The following is a 14,581-nucleotide window of genomic DNA, read 5'->3' as shown; positions in this document are numbered from 1 at the left end:
TCTGTTCTGAGCTTCTTGATTTATCAACATAAATCATATTAAATCACATCCACTTTGATCTAAAATATAAATTTAGATCTTTCATCTTCTTAGCCTTCGTATTAATGCTAATAATTTTCACATAAATCATATTAAATCTTGCCATAATAATATAAATTTAGGCCCTTCATTCTTTATCTTATAACTATTTTATTTTTGACCTTTCATCTTCTAAACGATCGTATTCATGCTAAAAAAAACTTTAGGTAAATAAATAATATTAAAACTTGCCCACTTTCATTTAAAATTATAAATTTAGGCCCTTCAATTTTTAACTTATAACTACATTATTTTTACATTTCATCTTCGAAGCCTTTGTATTCATGCTAACAATTTTTTATTTACGTAAATCATATTTAATCTTGCCCTAAATATATAAATTTAGGCCCTTTATTTTTTATCTTTCATCTTGCTTCATTCCTGCTAACAATTTTTTATTCACATAAATCATATTAAATCTTGCCCATGTAAATTATATTGAATCTTAACCATTAGTTTTATAAATAAAATTATGGCTTCTTTTGGGACGGCTTTCTTACTGCTTTTTAAAGTAGTTTTATAATATAAAAAATAAAATATTTGTACTAAAAATTGCTTTAAGAAGCAGTAAGAAAGTCGTCCCAGGGATGGTTTTTTTACTGTTTCTTAAAATGACTTTTTAGTACAAAAATTAAAATTTTTACGCAATAAAATTACTTTAAGAAACAGTAAAAAAATCGTCTCAAACAAAATCTATATTGAATACACTGTAAATATTTTTGCATTTCTTCTTTTCTGGCATTGCTTGACTTCACATTACGAAAAATGATTATTGAGACTATTCACTCAGAGAGCCTTCGGCGTTGCTGACTTTGTACAGCACTAAGTTTCACATTACTATCTTCTTTTATAAAATTATCTTGAAGTCACTGATATTTGTATATGGGGGGAGATGATCGTGCGGTCGTGCCTTTGCAAATAGAAGCTCAATTTTGTTTATTAAATTATCTGTTCAGAGCATAATGTGGCTATCCAAAGCTATGCATAAATATAATCAAACTAACAAGCATTAATAGCTGTCTTGAAGGTCATTAAGGCTTCATTTGAGACTGTTTTTTTAATGCATCTTAAAGCAGTTTTCTAGTATAAATTTTTTTTTGGTACTAAAAAGCTATTTTAAGAAGCAGGAAGAAAACCGTCCCAAACAAAGCCTAAGACTGCATAATGAAATATTAATATTAATAAAAGCATTAGTAGCATAGTTTTCATAGAAGTAGGAAGTTGATATACTATATTTCATTTGAAATATTTTTTATTATTTTCTATAATAGTTTCTTAGCACAAATTGTCTTTGTAAACAACAAGAAAGCAGTGGGCAAAAGTTGTCCCAAACGTAGGGACATCTTTTTTACTGTTTTTTAAAATAATTTTTTAGTTCAAAAATTTTTTGGATTAATAAATTTTTGCAGTAAAAATTACTTTTAGAACAAACAAAACCTAAAACAACACATGAAGCAATTTGTTGGGCAATTCTCAAGCACGCATATCATAGAGTAGTAATATGTTTGAAGTTGTTGTCGGAGAAGTATTTTTAGATAAGCTCACTGCATCCATATTAATATGCTATATTGGCTAAGAGTTAGAATTGAAAAAAAAAATTGAATTAGAATATTCTGACGAAAACTTTAATTAGAATTATTTTAAAATTTTGTATTTTTAAATCAATATAATATTAATTCAAATTAATTAATCATGTATTATATTCATCTTAAATTAAATTTTAAAATTTTAAAATCCATGTTTTTTTATATATATTTTTTAGAATGCTCAAATACAAAACTTTTTTATTGAAGTATTCCTATCATGAAAAGTGCACGGAGTCTTCAACTCACAAATTAATGAAGGGATAAACAATCTTTAAAACTTTTTGAAGGTGCTCATAAGGTTATAGATGAAATAAGAACCTTATCGTTCACCAAGATAAATCAAGCAGAAAAATTAACTTTGGTTTTGTTTGGAACAACTAGGTTTCGTTTGGAACAACTATCTTATTATTTTTTAAAATAATTTTCTAGTATAAAATTTTTGAATTAGAATTTTTTTTAATAAAAAAATTGCTTTATAAATCAATAAGAAAGTTATCCCAAATAAAACCTTATACTATGTTACAATTCAAAATCAAATAGGTCGACATAGTTTTATTTTGTTTTATAAATTGATTTCAACTTTGACATAAACCATTATTAGAATTTTTATTTGTTGATTGTGTACAAGTTGATATATTTTACATTAATTAATTAGAATTCCATTGATCACATTCAAATTTATCAAATGTTAAAAAGTAAATTTTTATTTTTAAAATAGCCCAAACTGTTTTATAACAAGCTGGAAGGAAAATTTACTTTAGATGCGCATATATATCATAATATATATAATTAGGCAAATATTCATTTTTTTAGAACTATGCCTTAAAGTTGATCTCCGATAAATTGCCTTATCCTATATTATGAAGCTTGCTAGGGAAGGCAATGATAGGACTTATTGCATAGAAGTAAAGGATGAGTTCGCTAATGAATCTCGCCAGTCAAGCAAGATAGAATTGGCGTTGTGCGCCAGAGCTTACTAGTGAAGGCAATGATGAGATTGGCTATATGTGAGAAGAAGATGATTTTACCAATAGACCTCATTAGGGACACATTGCTGGATCGGTGGCATGTGATGGGTTCATCGAGGAAGGCAACAATGAGACTAATTATGTATGAGAGAAGAGACCTTAGGTATAGATCTCACCTCGGAAGGCATTGCGGAACCAGTGGCATGCAACAAAGCTTGTTGGGGAAGTCATCAGAAGTCAAGCGTAGGGTAGAATAATAGTAGGGCTGCAAACGAACCGAGCCGAGCCGAGTATGTGAGTGTTCATGTTTGTGTTCATTTAATATCAGCTTGTTCAAGTTTGATTCATGTTTGTTCGAGCTTTATTATTTGTGTTCATATTTGGTTCATTTAAATTTATCAGTGTTCATGTACGGCTCATGTTCAGTTCATGTTCGTTCGTTTAATGCTTATCGAGCTTGTTCGCAAACATATTTAACGATTTTTTTTAACTATCAAACAAACACGTTCATGAACATATCTATGAACAAACATATTTATAATAAAAGCAATTATTTATGTAACAAATACAATGATTATTTATATTTATTAATTTTATTGTCAACTATTAATTATTTTTATCGAGCTTATTCACGGTTCAAAATGGAACACGAATCGAGCTTTTTTTGAGCTTCTTATCACTTAGATTCGAGCTGTGTTCACCGAACGTTCAAAATATGTTGTTCGCGAACATAAAGGCTGAACGGCATTAGTGTTCAGAGTTGTTTATTTAATAATCGGGAGTATGTTAAAAATATTGTTAAAGTTTTGTTTGTTTAGTTAATTAACGATCACAAACAGAGCTTCTAATCGACCGAGAACAACGAATAGCTCGTCAAACGTTGGTTCGCGTTGCAGCCCCTAAATAATAGGATTGAAACAAATAGTTCAAACCTTGGTTCCCGAAAAAAAAAACCTATAGGTTGAAGCCACTTGGGGATGAATGTTCAAATGAATTAGTTTCCATTTAATTTAACTTCATGAATGAACTTTAATAAGTAGTTCTGTAAATATAAGTAGGGATAATTTTTTGTATAAAAAAACTTTTAGGTCATTATTTGTCTAAAAAATAAACCAAGTTTATATTTATCTAAATTATATACAGTATAGAGTCATATTAATTTTAACTTCCCAAACAGCAATGAAACTATTTATGTACATTTGCGACATCAAATGATATCATGTCTATTAAATTAATTGTGTAACTAAACTTTTTAAATAAATGATAAATTTATATATTTGAATATGTTATATTAAATTAATAATAATTAATAAATCAATGGAATGAATATCGAATAAATAGTTTGTGGTTTTCCAAATTTAAATAATAATATTATATAAAAATATTTTTAGTGCTAAATCTTATAAAGAAAAAGTTTTCATGATCTTCTCAACAGGTAACTCAACCTATTACAAGAATGTGTCATTTTCTTCAGTGATGATTAGTTATAAATGAAATTAAAATTCAAGAGATCATAAATTATGATATTGATATATTCACTGAAAAATTATCTTTGATCAGGCACAATCTCAACAATCAAGTTAAAAAAAAACTTCAAAATTAATCCTGGGATCATGCTGAACTCTGATTTCAGCAAACTTAACAGTCGAGCATGATCGTTCTCAGAAATACGAACCCAACGACACCAAATTCAGCTCAATCCGAGCCCAAATGTGTCTGAATCGAAGGCCGAAGCACATTTGAAAGGTTCAATCCATAATTTGGATTACCAATCAGTTTCCAAATATGACACGCTTATAATCGAATCGAGCATCTCGACGAGAAGAATCCAACGAGCCTAAGATTGCCGAATTCCAATATCATTAAGAACTTCAAATATCTGACGAACGGTCCACGACCAAGGGATTCAATATCGGCCGTCCATCCAACCACTCCCCATTTACCCCTGATCTCTCACCTATTTACGGGCTATGCCACTCCAGAAATCTATAAATAGATCCCTCATTTCTCTTGAGAGAGGGCTCCTCGACCACCGTCGGAATTCTGCCAATAGACCTCATTAGGGACACATTGTTGGATCGGTGGCATGTGATGGGTTCATCATGGAAGCCAACAACGAGACTAATTATGTATAAGATAAGAGACCTTAGGTATAGATCTCACCTGGGAAGGCATTGCGGAACCAGTGGCATGCAACAAAGCTTGTTGGGGAAGGCATCAGAAGACATGCATAGGGTTGAATAATAGGGTTTGAACAAAAGTTCAAACCTTGGTTTGAACTAGGTTGAACCACTTTGGGATGAATGTTCAAAATGAATTAGTTTCCAATCAATTTAACTCATGATGAACTTTAATAAATAGTTTGTAAATATAAGAGGGGTAATTTTTGTATAAAAAACTTTTAGCATATTTGTCTAAAATCAACTAAATTAATAATTTTCTAATTATATGCATTTAAGTCATACTAAGTTAACTTTCTAAAACACAATTAATGAATATTTAGGTGCATTTGCAACATCAAAATAGTCATTCTTTAAATAATTGTTACTAAACATTTTAAATAAACAGATAAATTTATCTATTTGAACATGTTATAATTAAATTAATATTTTAATAAATCATTGTGAATGAAATCTAATAAATTAGTAGTATTTTCATATTTAAATAATATTATTATCTATAAAAAATTCTTTGTGCTAATTTTATATAAAAAGTTTAATGATATTCTCAAGTAACTCAACCTAATTACAAGAATGTGTTGTTTTTTTTTTTTTAAATTTGGGCAAAGCCCGTATATTATTAACAAGAGATTACAAATTTGTAAAAAAGACAAAATAAGCCCAGCAAAAAATGGGTAAAAGCTCAGAAGAGCTCATTAGATGTTGCATCAACAAAAATATCGCACGTCAAATATGCCAAAATAGGGCTCCAAAACAATAAAGTCAGGACTTGGGATTTAGATCGAAATCATAGACAGTTACTAACCCCCGGTTGCCCGAATATCATCCAAGGGGTCAGGCTATCATAAACCAACATATGAAACTTCATCATCGTCCAGGCTAACATATCAAGCAGTCGAATTAAAGGGACAGAGAACCGAGTGCATAGAAACGCCTGCCATCACAAAGCTTTTCCATCAGATTGATCGAGTTTTTCCACTTTAAAACTTTACCATATACCACTCTTTTAATACTGATCAACAAGGAAGAGCTGTTATGAATAACAACCCCAAATATCTGATTATTTCTATTATTTCCAAATTTGATATATAGTGTAGCAAAATTATCAGCATGTAAAAGTTTTTAACAGAGGGTGACTCAAATAAATCATATTCCAGCCATTGTAAAAGATGCAGCACCTAAGGCATAAGAAGAAAAGCTCTCGTCTCAAAAATGAGACCAACCATAATAGAAAATGAGAATGAACATTCAAAGAACAAGTGATTAACACTTTCAGAATTTGAGTGGCATAAACTGCTTGTGACTGGGATATGTATATTTCTAATGTGCAAAGCATATGCAGTTTTCAAGCCTCCGACTAAAGCAAGCCAAACATAAACAAAGTGTTTCAGGATATGTTTTTTGTGCCAAACCATCTTGTACCAAGTGTAGGGAGGCAGATCTTTGTAAAATTCCTCAATAAAGCCCCTAAATTTAACATTGTTCTGATTATTCCAAAGTAGACAGGGACCTACACTATCAATGATAGGAATGCTACCAACAATACTACTCAGCTGTAGAGGAGCATTAACAGGAAAGTTCTAGTGCAAATCCTTAATGTAAGATCTCAACAAAGGTTTAGATAGATGATCGAGCATTTATCAAAATTTGAGCTTGTATCAAAATAATGTCCATAAGAGGCAGGAAGTCTTCTACTTTGTGCCTGTAGAAGGATAATGGAATACCAAGATATGTAATCTTTGAGCTTATGTTATGTATAGAGAGAGAGCTTGACATATATCTTCTTGGTTCCTCTGATTCTTAGGAAACATGATAGAGCATTTATCAAAATTTATATGTAGCCAAAAGCGTTAGCAAAATCTCTAAGAATACTAGCTAGCTTGTGCCAGTTCTCTAAACTAGCTTCCCCAAAAACCAACACATCATCCGTATAAAAGAGATGTGAAAGAGTATAATTATCTGTAGAGATACCTTTAAAACCTCTCTCCTCAAGAAGATTTGAGAAGGCGTCCATAACCAGACAAAAAAAATATGGACTAAGTGGACAATCTTGTCTAAGCCCAGCAGTCGAAGGTAAATAGCCCTCCAAGGCCCCATTGATGACTATAGAGAAGTTCACATCTGAATACATGCTTTTATCCACCTGACAAAAAGGTTAATTAGGAAAACCATTATGAATTATATGAGATAACAAAATTTTTCTTAAAACAGAGCCAAAAGTTTATGAATGAAAATAAAATTAAAAGACATAAATATGATATTTCTATATAATTATCAAAATATCAGAATCACGATATTTTTTTTTTATTTTTTTTTATTTTGGAGAAAATGATTTATTTATTTTAATTTATGACAATATATATTTGCGTAAATATCCCATTATAATTAGACAGCGACTCTACCGATGCCGGCTGTCATTTCTTCGTTCTGACACGCGACTCGGTTTCCCTTCTCTCGCTTCGATGTTATCTGCTGCATTTTTTTTTCTCAGTACAGTTACTCAAGAATCCAAGAGGACGTCATGACAAGTTTATCGCAGTTGAATCGCTTCTCTTTTGGCAAATCCTTCATTTAGGAAATTCTTCAGAGGCATAACTGAGGTACAATGGAGGCGGCGACCGCCGCGTCCTGGGGGACGGTAACAGGGATCAGCGGGTAGATCACTTCAATTCAATGTCCTTGGTCTTCTTTACTGTTTTTTTGAATATTTTTGTCTGTAATCGCTTGATGGCTTGTGACCTTAATCTGATTGAGGTAATATCAGTTAAGTTTATGCGTAGCAATGGGGCATTTGGAATTGATAATTTCTGGTTATGTACTAGTCTTTGATCGGGTGAATTTGGATATTCGGAGTTCTATTTTCATCCCTATATCAACAGTGATATTAGTTGCTCTGGGAGAACCTGATGAATTTTATGTATCCGGTTTTTCCTACTCACATAATAATGAGATTACGGTTATTGCATCTTTCTCATTCAATGTGTTTGTTTTGCAGAATGTCGGAAACTTATTTGTCACGCAAAGCCATAGGTCCAAAATATTGGATGTCCTATCACAATGGTTTAAGGAGGAGCCTTAACTTGAGGCATTACTCATCAGAACTTGAGAAGCGTAACATCATAAATAGATGGTTGGAATTCAGAAAATATTCGCCTTATTTAGGGAAAGAAAGATGGATTGCACCATTTACTTTATTAGCTTATAGTGATGATAGTGTAGCAGTTAATGGAACCCCACAAAAAAGTCCTGCTAGTGATACAGAAGATATGAGATTTAAGTCCGATCATTCTTTGCAAAGTGAAAATCTTAGCAGTGTACTAGTGCAAGCCTTACACGACGCAGCGCGGGCTATAGAGTTGGCCTTTCTTGAACATACCTCATCATCAAAATCCCCTTGGTTCTCGAAGACATGGCTTGGTGTTGACAAAAGTGCTTGGATTAAAATACTGTCCTATCAGGTTCGCAAAAGTGTGTTTACCAGTTTCTCGAAGCATTTTTTTAAAAAGTTTTTTTACTTGTTTATTACCATATAACCGTAATTTCTGTTTCTTACGAAGTTATGATGTACATACTAAATCAAATGATGAGAAAAATAGTCTATATCTTTAATTTGCAGTAGTGAAGATTTAAATTACAAAGAGATTTTTGAAGTCGGTACCTGGCAATAGTTTACACATAAATGAAGATACGAGAGGAGCACCTACTTTCTAAAGGAGCTATTTTAATATTAAACTTTAATTTTGTTTAAAAAAAAAAGAAAAGAACTTTTTGTAAAGATTGTAAAAAGGCTTAAACCCTCGACATGAAGTAGTCATTATGAAATGTTTATGTCAGAAGTATAAATGAAGTAATCAAAAGTCGTGGTTTCCAACTTTCCATAGGATAAGAGGATAGCATTTACAAGATGAGTTGTTAATTTAGGTTAATCTTTCAAGATAGATTGAGTAGAGAGTCAATTGAAACATTGAAGTTAAATCAAATTTGATGCAAGATGAGACTTGCTGTGTTAAGAAGTTTGGCAAATTAGTTCCAGGATTGTGCAAAAGATTTTAAATATAAGAAAAATTGGTGACAGAACAAGTTAAAAAAAGATTGCTTTTAAAGAATAATATATTTTGAAACTAAGCCCAAGGCTCAGTTGTTAATGCCTTATTATAGGGTATTTACCAAGGAGTGGCAGGAGAGAGATTAAATTGCTTATGCCAGACAAATAATATCTTGTAAGTATTAAGAGTGAAGATAATAGGACCTTAATCAAAGATGAAGTCATTACTGATTTTTAGAATTTTTTTTTCTAGATTTACTAAATGAGAGTTAGAAGGAAAATTTTTTGAGTGCTATAATCACGATTTTTACTGTTGTAAACAAAAAAAAAAGGCGGCGAAGTTAGCTTTTAAGAAGATTAAAACTTTAAAGGTAGGATTTTAAGTCTAAATGAGAAATTTATCAAGTTTTGGAGAGTTATAATAGATATTGTGATATTTACATGATTAAAAAAGCATTTAATTGAAATATTAAACACTAAGATTATGCTGAATACTTGGACAAGAAACATTTTTGCTAAATTTTAAGAGCAAAGCTGCTGTTTGGAATTTTTATAATCATACAAGGCATGGAAGCTTCAGCATCATAATGCTATACGAGCATGTTTCTGTAAAGTTTCAATTCTGAATTGTTTGAGTACAAAGCAGACTATAGGTTCATGAAATGTTTGAAACATATATATTTTTATCATGTAATTCTTGGTTGTTTGATTGCTTAGAGCAGTTAGGTTTGAGTTTAAGTAACTTGCATATTCCAAACTGTGCTTGCCTTCTTGTGTACGAAATGCACCATCAGGTTTTAAAATTAGGGGAAAATGTAAACCAAATTGAAATTTATTCTCAGATGATCAAATTGGAACCTTACACGTGTTTCCTAAGTGATTTTGCGTTAAAAAGCTCTAGCTGAATAATTTTTCAAATTACAGTAATCATTCCGATTGGAATATACGGTTTTACACTTTTACCCAGGAACTACTAAATCACCCGAATTTTTTTTCATCCGCTTAGATACTTCATCAACAATCTATGATCCCTAACTGTCTCACATTCAATACAAGGTCAATGATTGAGCATGAATTTGATAGGAAATACTTGAGTCGCAAGTAACCCTAAGGGGAAATACTTGAGTTCGCAAGCAAACCTAACAATAATTGGTGAAAACAGCGAGAAATCTGCTGATTTCAGAGAGAAATCAACAATTACGATGCAGAAATTTCAGAAAATTGGAGAGAAAACACAAGTAAACTTCTTCTATTCAATCCACGAACAAGAAAACAACACTAGATACAAGTTTCTTCAATTCGAGAGGAAGAAAAAATTCTCCAAATCTCTAGCAATGCCTAGAGCCCAAAAGAACAAACTCTAGATCTCAAATCTTTCTTCCAATTCAAGATGAAACCCTAATCTTCCCAAGGAAACTAATTAAAACAAAGAGGACAATGACAAATTCCCTAAACAATCCCTAATTCAAAATTTCCCTCCCAAAGCACGTTTAATTAAGTTGTGGGCCCCATCTCTCTAACCAGCCTCTCTCTCTCTCTCTCTCTCTCTCTCTTTCTTCCCCTTGGTTCCATCCCCTCCTCCTGTAGCAAAGAATCGGTCCAGGTTGGACCGGTTCAACTGGCCCTAGAGCCGGCCTAACATTACCCCCTCCCAAAGATTCACATTGTCCTCAAGGTGAAATGAAGGGAACTGATCTTTCACCCTCTCATTGGGCTCCCAAGTGGCATTGAAATCGGGCAGGTCTCTCCATCTAATAAGCACTTCTTTATTCCCATCTTTATATGATCTTACCCCTCTCAGATCCAGTGTTTCTATGATCACTTTCAACTCCTCTGTTAGTGTAGCTGGTAACCCCGCACTAATTGTATGCTCCTCTAGAGCTCTGCTCAACTTGGACACATGGAAGACTGGGTGTATGACGGCGGATGGGGGTAACTTCAAACGGTATGCAACTGCTTCGATCTTGTGCAAAATCTCGTAGGGGCCGAAGTACCTTAGGGCCAATTTCTCGATCCTCATATTTCCAACTGTCATTTGCCAGTAAGTTTACAGTTTTAAGAACACTTTCTCTCCCACTTCAACCTGTATGTCTCTCCTATGTGTATATGCTTGTTTCTTCATGATTTGTTGTGCCTTCAACAGATGTTTCTTCAACTCTTCTAACACCTTATCCCCTTCCCCCAAGTACTCACTTTGAAAGGGGTCATCTGGGAAGTAGAATTGTATGATGTATTGTACCAATGCTCGGCCCATGCTAATCTTTTTTCCCACATCGATATTTCAGAAACAAAACACCTTAAGTCTCCAAACTCCTGTTTACTATCTTTGTTTGCCCGTCCGTTTGAGGATGGTAGGCGGTGCTTCTCTTGAAAATAGTGCCCTGTAACCTAAACATCTTCCTCCAAAATTGGCCGAGGAACACTTTGTTTTGATTATACACTATCGACTCTGGAATCCCATGTAGTCTAATCTCCTCCTGATAAACGCTGTTGCCATTATCACTGCGGTGTAGGGGTATCGTAAGGAAATGAAATATGCATACTTACTTAGCATATCAACCAACACCATAATAACTGTAAACCCCTCTGATCGTGGTAGGCCATCTATAAAATTCATGGATACTTCCTCTCATACTCTTTTTAGAAGTGATAATGATTGTAGTAACCCACCTGGAGCCATAGCCATATACTTGTTTCTCTGACACACTTCACACCTCTCCACCATCTCCTGCACATCCTTACGCATTCCTTTCCAATATAATTCAAGAGTAAGTTTCATGTATGTATTTTCTACTCCAGAGTGACCTCCAATTGCACTCCCATGAAACTCCTGCAATAGATGGGGAATATGGATGGAGGTTTGTGGCATCACAAACCTCCCATTGTACAACAACCTCTCCCCTTCGAGGGTGTAGCCTGGGGTGGCTGCTCCTATCCTTCAGCAGATCCATCCGAATCTTCTTCAACTCTTCATCCTGCACGCTTTCTTCCTAGATAGCCCCCCAATCCACCATTAAGGGTACTGAAATGGTCATATCCTGGAGCTCTCCTCCACACCTAAATAAGGCATTAGCCGCCTTATTCTCCAACCCTGGTCGGACTGGATCTCAAAATCGTATCACAATAATCTAGATAGCCACCTCTGATGTTCCTCTGTCACCATTCTTTGCTCCGACATATATTTCAAGCTCATTTGATCTGTCTTGACGATGAAGTGTCATCCCAGGCTCCCAGCAGGTATGGTTGCCACTTCTGAATAACCAACACGTTGACGATCAATTCTTGTTCATATACAGACTTCAGTCTAGCTCTAGCTGATAACACCTGACTGAAGTAGACTATGGGTCTATAATTCTACATCAACACTGCCCCCAACCTATATCCAGACGCATCTGTCTCCACCATAAAAGTCTGATTGAAGTCTGGTAAAGTCAAAGCGGGTATTGTGTGGTCATGGACTTCTTAAGTTTCTCAAAAGCCTGGGTAGCCGCTTCTCCCTACAAGAAGCTATCCGTCTTTAACTGTTCTGTCAAAGGCAAGGCTATGTTGTTGTACCCTTCACAAACCTCTGGTAGTAACCCGTCAATCCTAGGAAACCCCTCAGCTCTTTCAATTTCTTAGGTAGAGGCCACCTCTGCATGACTAATATTTTAGCTAGATCTGCTGTCACACCCTCCTGAGATAATACATGTCCCAAGTACTACACACTAGTCTGTGCGAGGCTGCATTTCTTCAGGTTGGCTTTGATCTGATGCTCCTGTAGAACTCCAAAGACCATCCTTAAATGCTCCAGGTGCTCCTCTTCGGTTCTGCTATACACAAGTATGTCATCAAAGAAATTAAGACAAACCTCTAGACGTACGGCCTGAACATCCTATTCATCAATGGTTGGAAGGTAGCAGGGGCGTTTGTGAGCCCAAATGACATCAACAATAACTTGTAGTGCCCTTCGTACGTCCTGAAGGCCGTCTTCTGAATATCTTCCCCCCTTCATCCTGATTTGATGGTGTCACACGCCAGTTTGGCCTATCCTTTAACGGTCAATCTGTAGTATAACAGAGAAGAAAAATCTAAACCGGATCCTTCTTACTAACACTCATTCCGAGCCACTACTTTCAGAATTGAGTGAGTAAAAGAAATCTATTTAGACTCTCATAACTTTCCAACATATCAAATTTCATTATTAATAATGGGAAGCATATAATGTCTCTTAATGAACATCAAATATAATTGAAGTAAATGCATAGCTCTATTAAAACTTTTAAATTCACTCACATACCCAAAAGTCTGTACATCTAGCATTCAAATCTTGTTTTAGATATCTTTGTACACCCAAAATGTATTTACACCAAAAGAACGGTCACCTCTTTTTATTGTCCCAATGGCTCATCCTTTCTTGCAGTACAACCACTACTAATGAGCTAAGCTCAATGAAATACACTAGCAATTTATAAGAAATAATAATAAACATTTAAGAAATGCTTAACAATACTAACATAGTTAAAACACACATTGAAATGTCAGATTGAGCCTAAAAGTGCTTAGCAGTATTATTCATCTTGCCAAAACTGTTCAACACCTTTAAACAAGTCATATAATGTTTATATGCTTTTGTACCTTTTCAATTTTCCAATTCAAGGTTGGGTCCAACTTCTCAACTTTTAGAATGGAAGCTATTCTCTTATTCAAAGTTGAGTCAAATTTTCCAAATTCTAGAATTGAGAGTGTAGGTTTACCTCGTCAGATCTTTTACCTTTACTTGTGCTGGCCTATCCCCCATATATAACTTATCCCCCATATATAACTTATCCCCCATATATAGTTATCCTTTTTAGCCATGATGACATATGCTTTTGATGACATAGTTGCGCTTTAATTGCCCTTTAGCTATCATTTTTCTGCCCTTTCGATGCCTTTTAGCTGCCCTTTTGCTACCTTTTAGCTGCCATTTAGCTGTCATTTAGCTGCGCTTTAGTTGAGCTTTAACTGTGCCTTAGTTGAGCTTTAACTGTGCCTTAGTTGAGCTTTAATTGTGCCTTAGTTGAGCTTTAACTGCGCTTTAGTTGCGTTTTAGCTGTCCTTTAGATGTCATTTTGCTGTCCTTTTGCTCATTCATTAGTTTATGAATATTATCCTTTTATGTTGACGAAATTATTAACATCGATATAGATCACTCTCTACATAAACAATTTCATACATATTTGTCCATGTTCATACAAAATAACTAAAATAAGCTGAAATACATGTGGTTATAAGCATAATAAAGATGAAGTGTAATAATAAAATATTTACTAATTCTTATAACCTTATTTGAGTATCTCATATTGCTAGGAATTTGTTATCCTAGACTTTGTCTTCCTTTCCTCTTGTATACAATCTTAATTGCACTTTTTCTCATTTCATAAAATTTTTTTCCTTTCCTTTTAAGTCATATTCTTTAATGTTTTCTGCTACTACTTAAGCCTTAACCTGTTTTTAACTACCATCCACTAAAGCCTAAGAGTGATTGAGTGAGTATGAACTCTAAGTGATCACGTCTTGATGTTACACTGTGGATTCTTGATTACTTGCTATTAGTACTACTATTTAATTTTTGTTATTATTGCAATTGTATTACTAACCTCTTGTAACGGCTTACCATTATCTAATCTTCAAACGAAAAGTTCTAAGAATTTAACTTGATTGAAGCATGAGTTACTAATTAGCAATGCGCAAATTCAATCT

The 14,581-nt window shown here is 33.7% G+C and overlaps 1 protein-coding gene across 9 annotated transcripts in view; it reads left to right on the top strand.

The window, feature by feature from the left end:
* The first annotated feature begins 7,223 nt into the window (after positions 1-7,223).
* The window catches only part of LOC110115753, a 62,353-nt gene continuing 54,995 nt past the window's right edge, over positions 7,224-14,581 (top strand). For 5 of the 9 annotated variants that reach the window (XM_028693327.1, XM_020849105.2, XM_020849106.2 and 2 more), the window contains exons 1-2: positions 7,226-7,467; positions 7,808-8,270. In XM_028693327.1, the coding sequence (XP_028549160.1) occupies positions 7,418-7,467; positions 7,808-8,270 (513 nt within the window). In that variant the 5' untranslated portion in view covers positions 7,226-7,417. Of the gene's footprint in view, positions 7,468-7,807; positions 8,271-14,581 lie in introns of all 9 variants that reach the window. The other 4 variants (XM_020849110.2, XM_020849111.2, XM_028693326.1 and 1 more) reach the window with 2 other exon arrangements.

This window comes from Dendrobium catenatum, unplaced genomic scaffold (genome assembly GCF_001605985.2).
Source record: "Dendrobium catenatum unplaced genomic scaffold, ASM160598v2 fragScaff_scaffold_262, whole genome shotgun sequence".
NCBI classification, from domain to species: domain Eukaryota; kingdom Viridiplantae; phylum Streptophyta; class Magnoliopsida; order Asparagales; family Orchidaceae; genus Dendrobium; species Dendrobium catenatum.
Note: the sequence above shows the minus strand (reverse complement) of the source record. Positions and strands in the feature narration are given on the sequence as shown.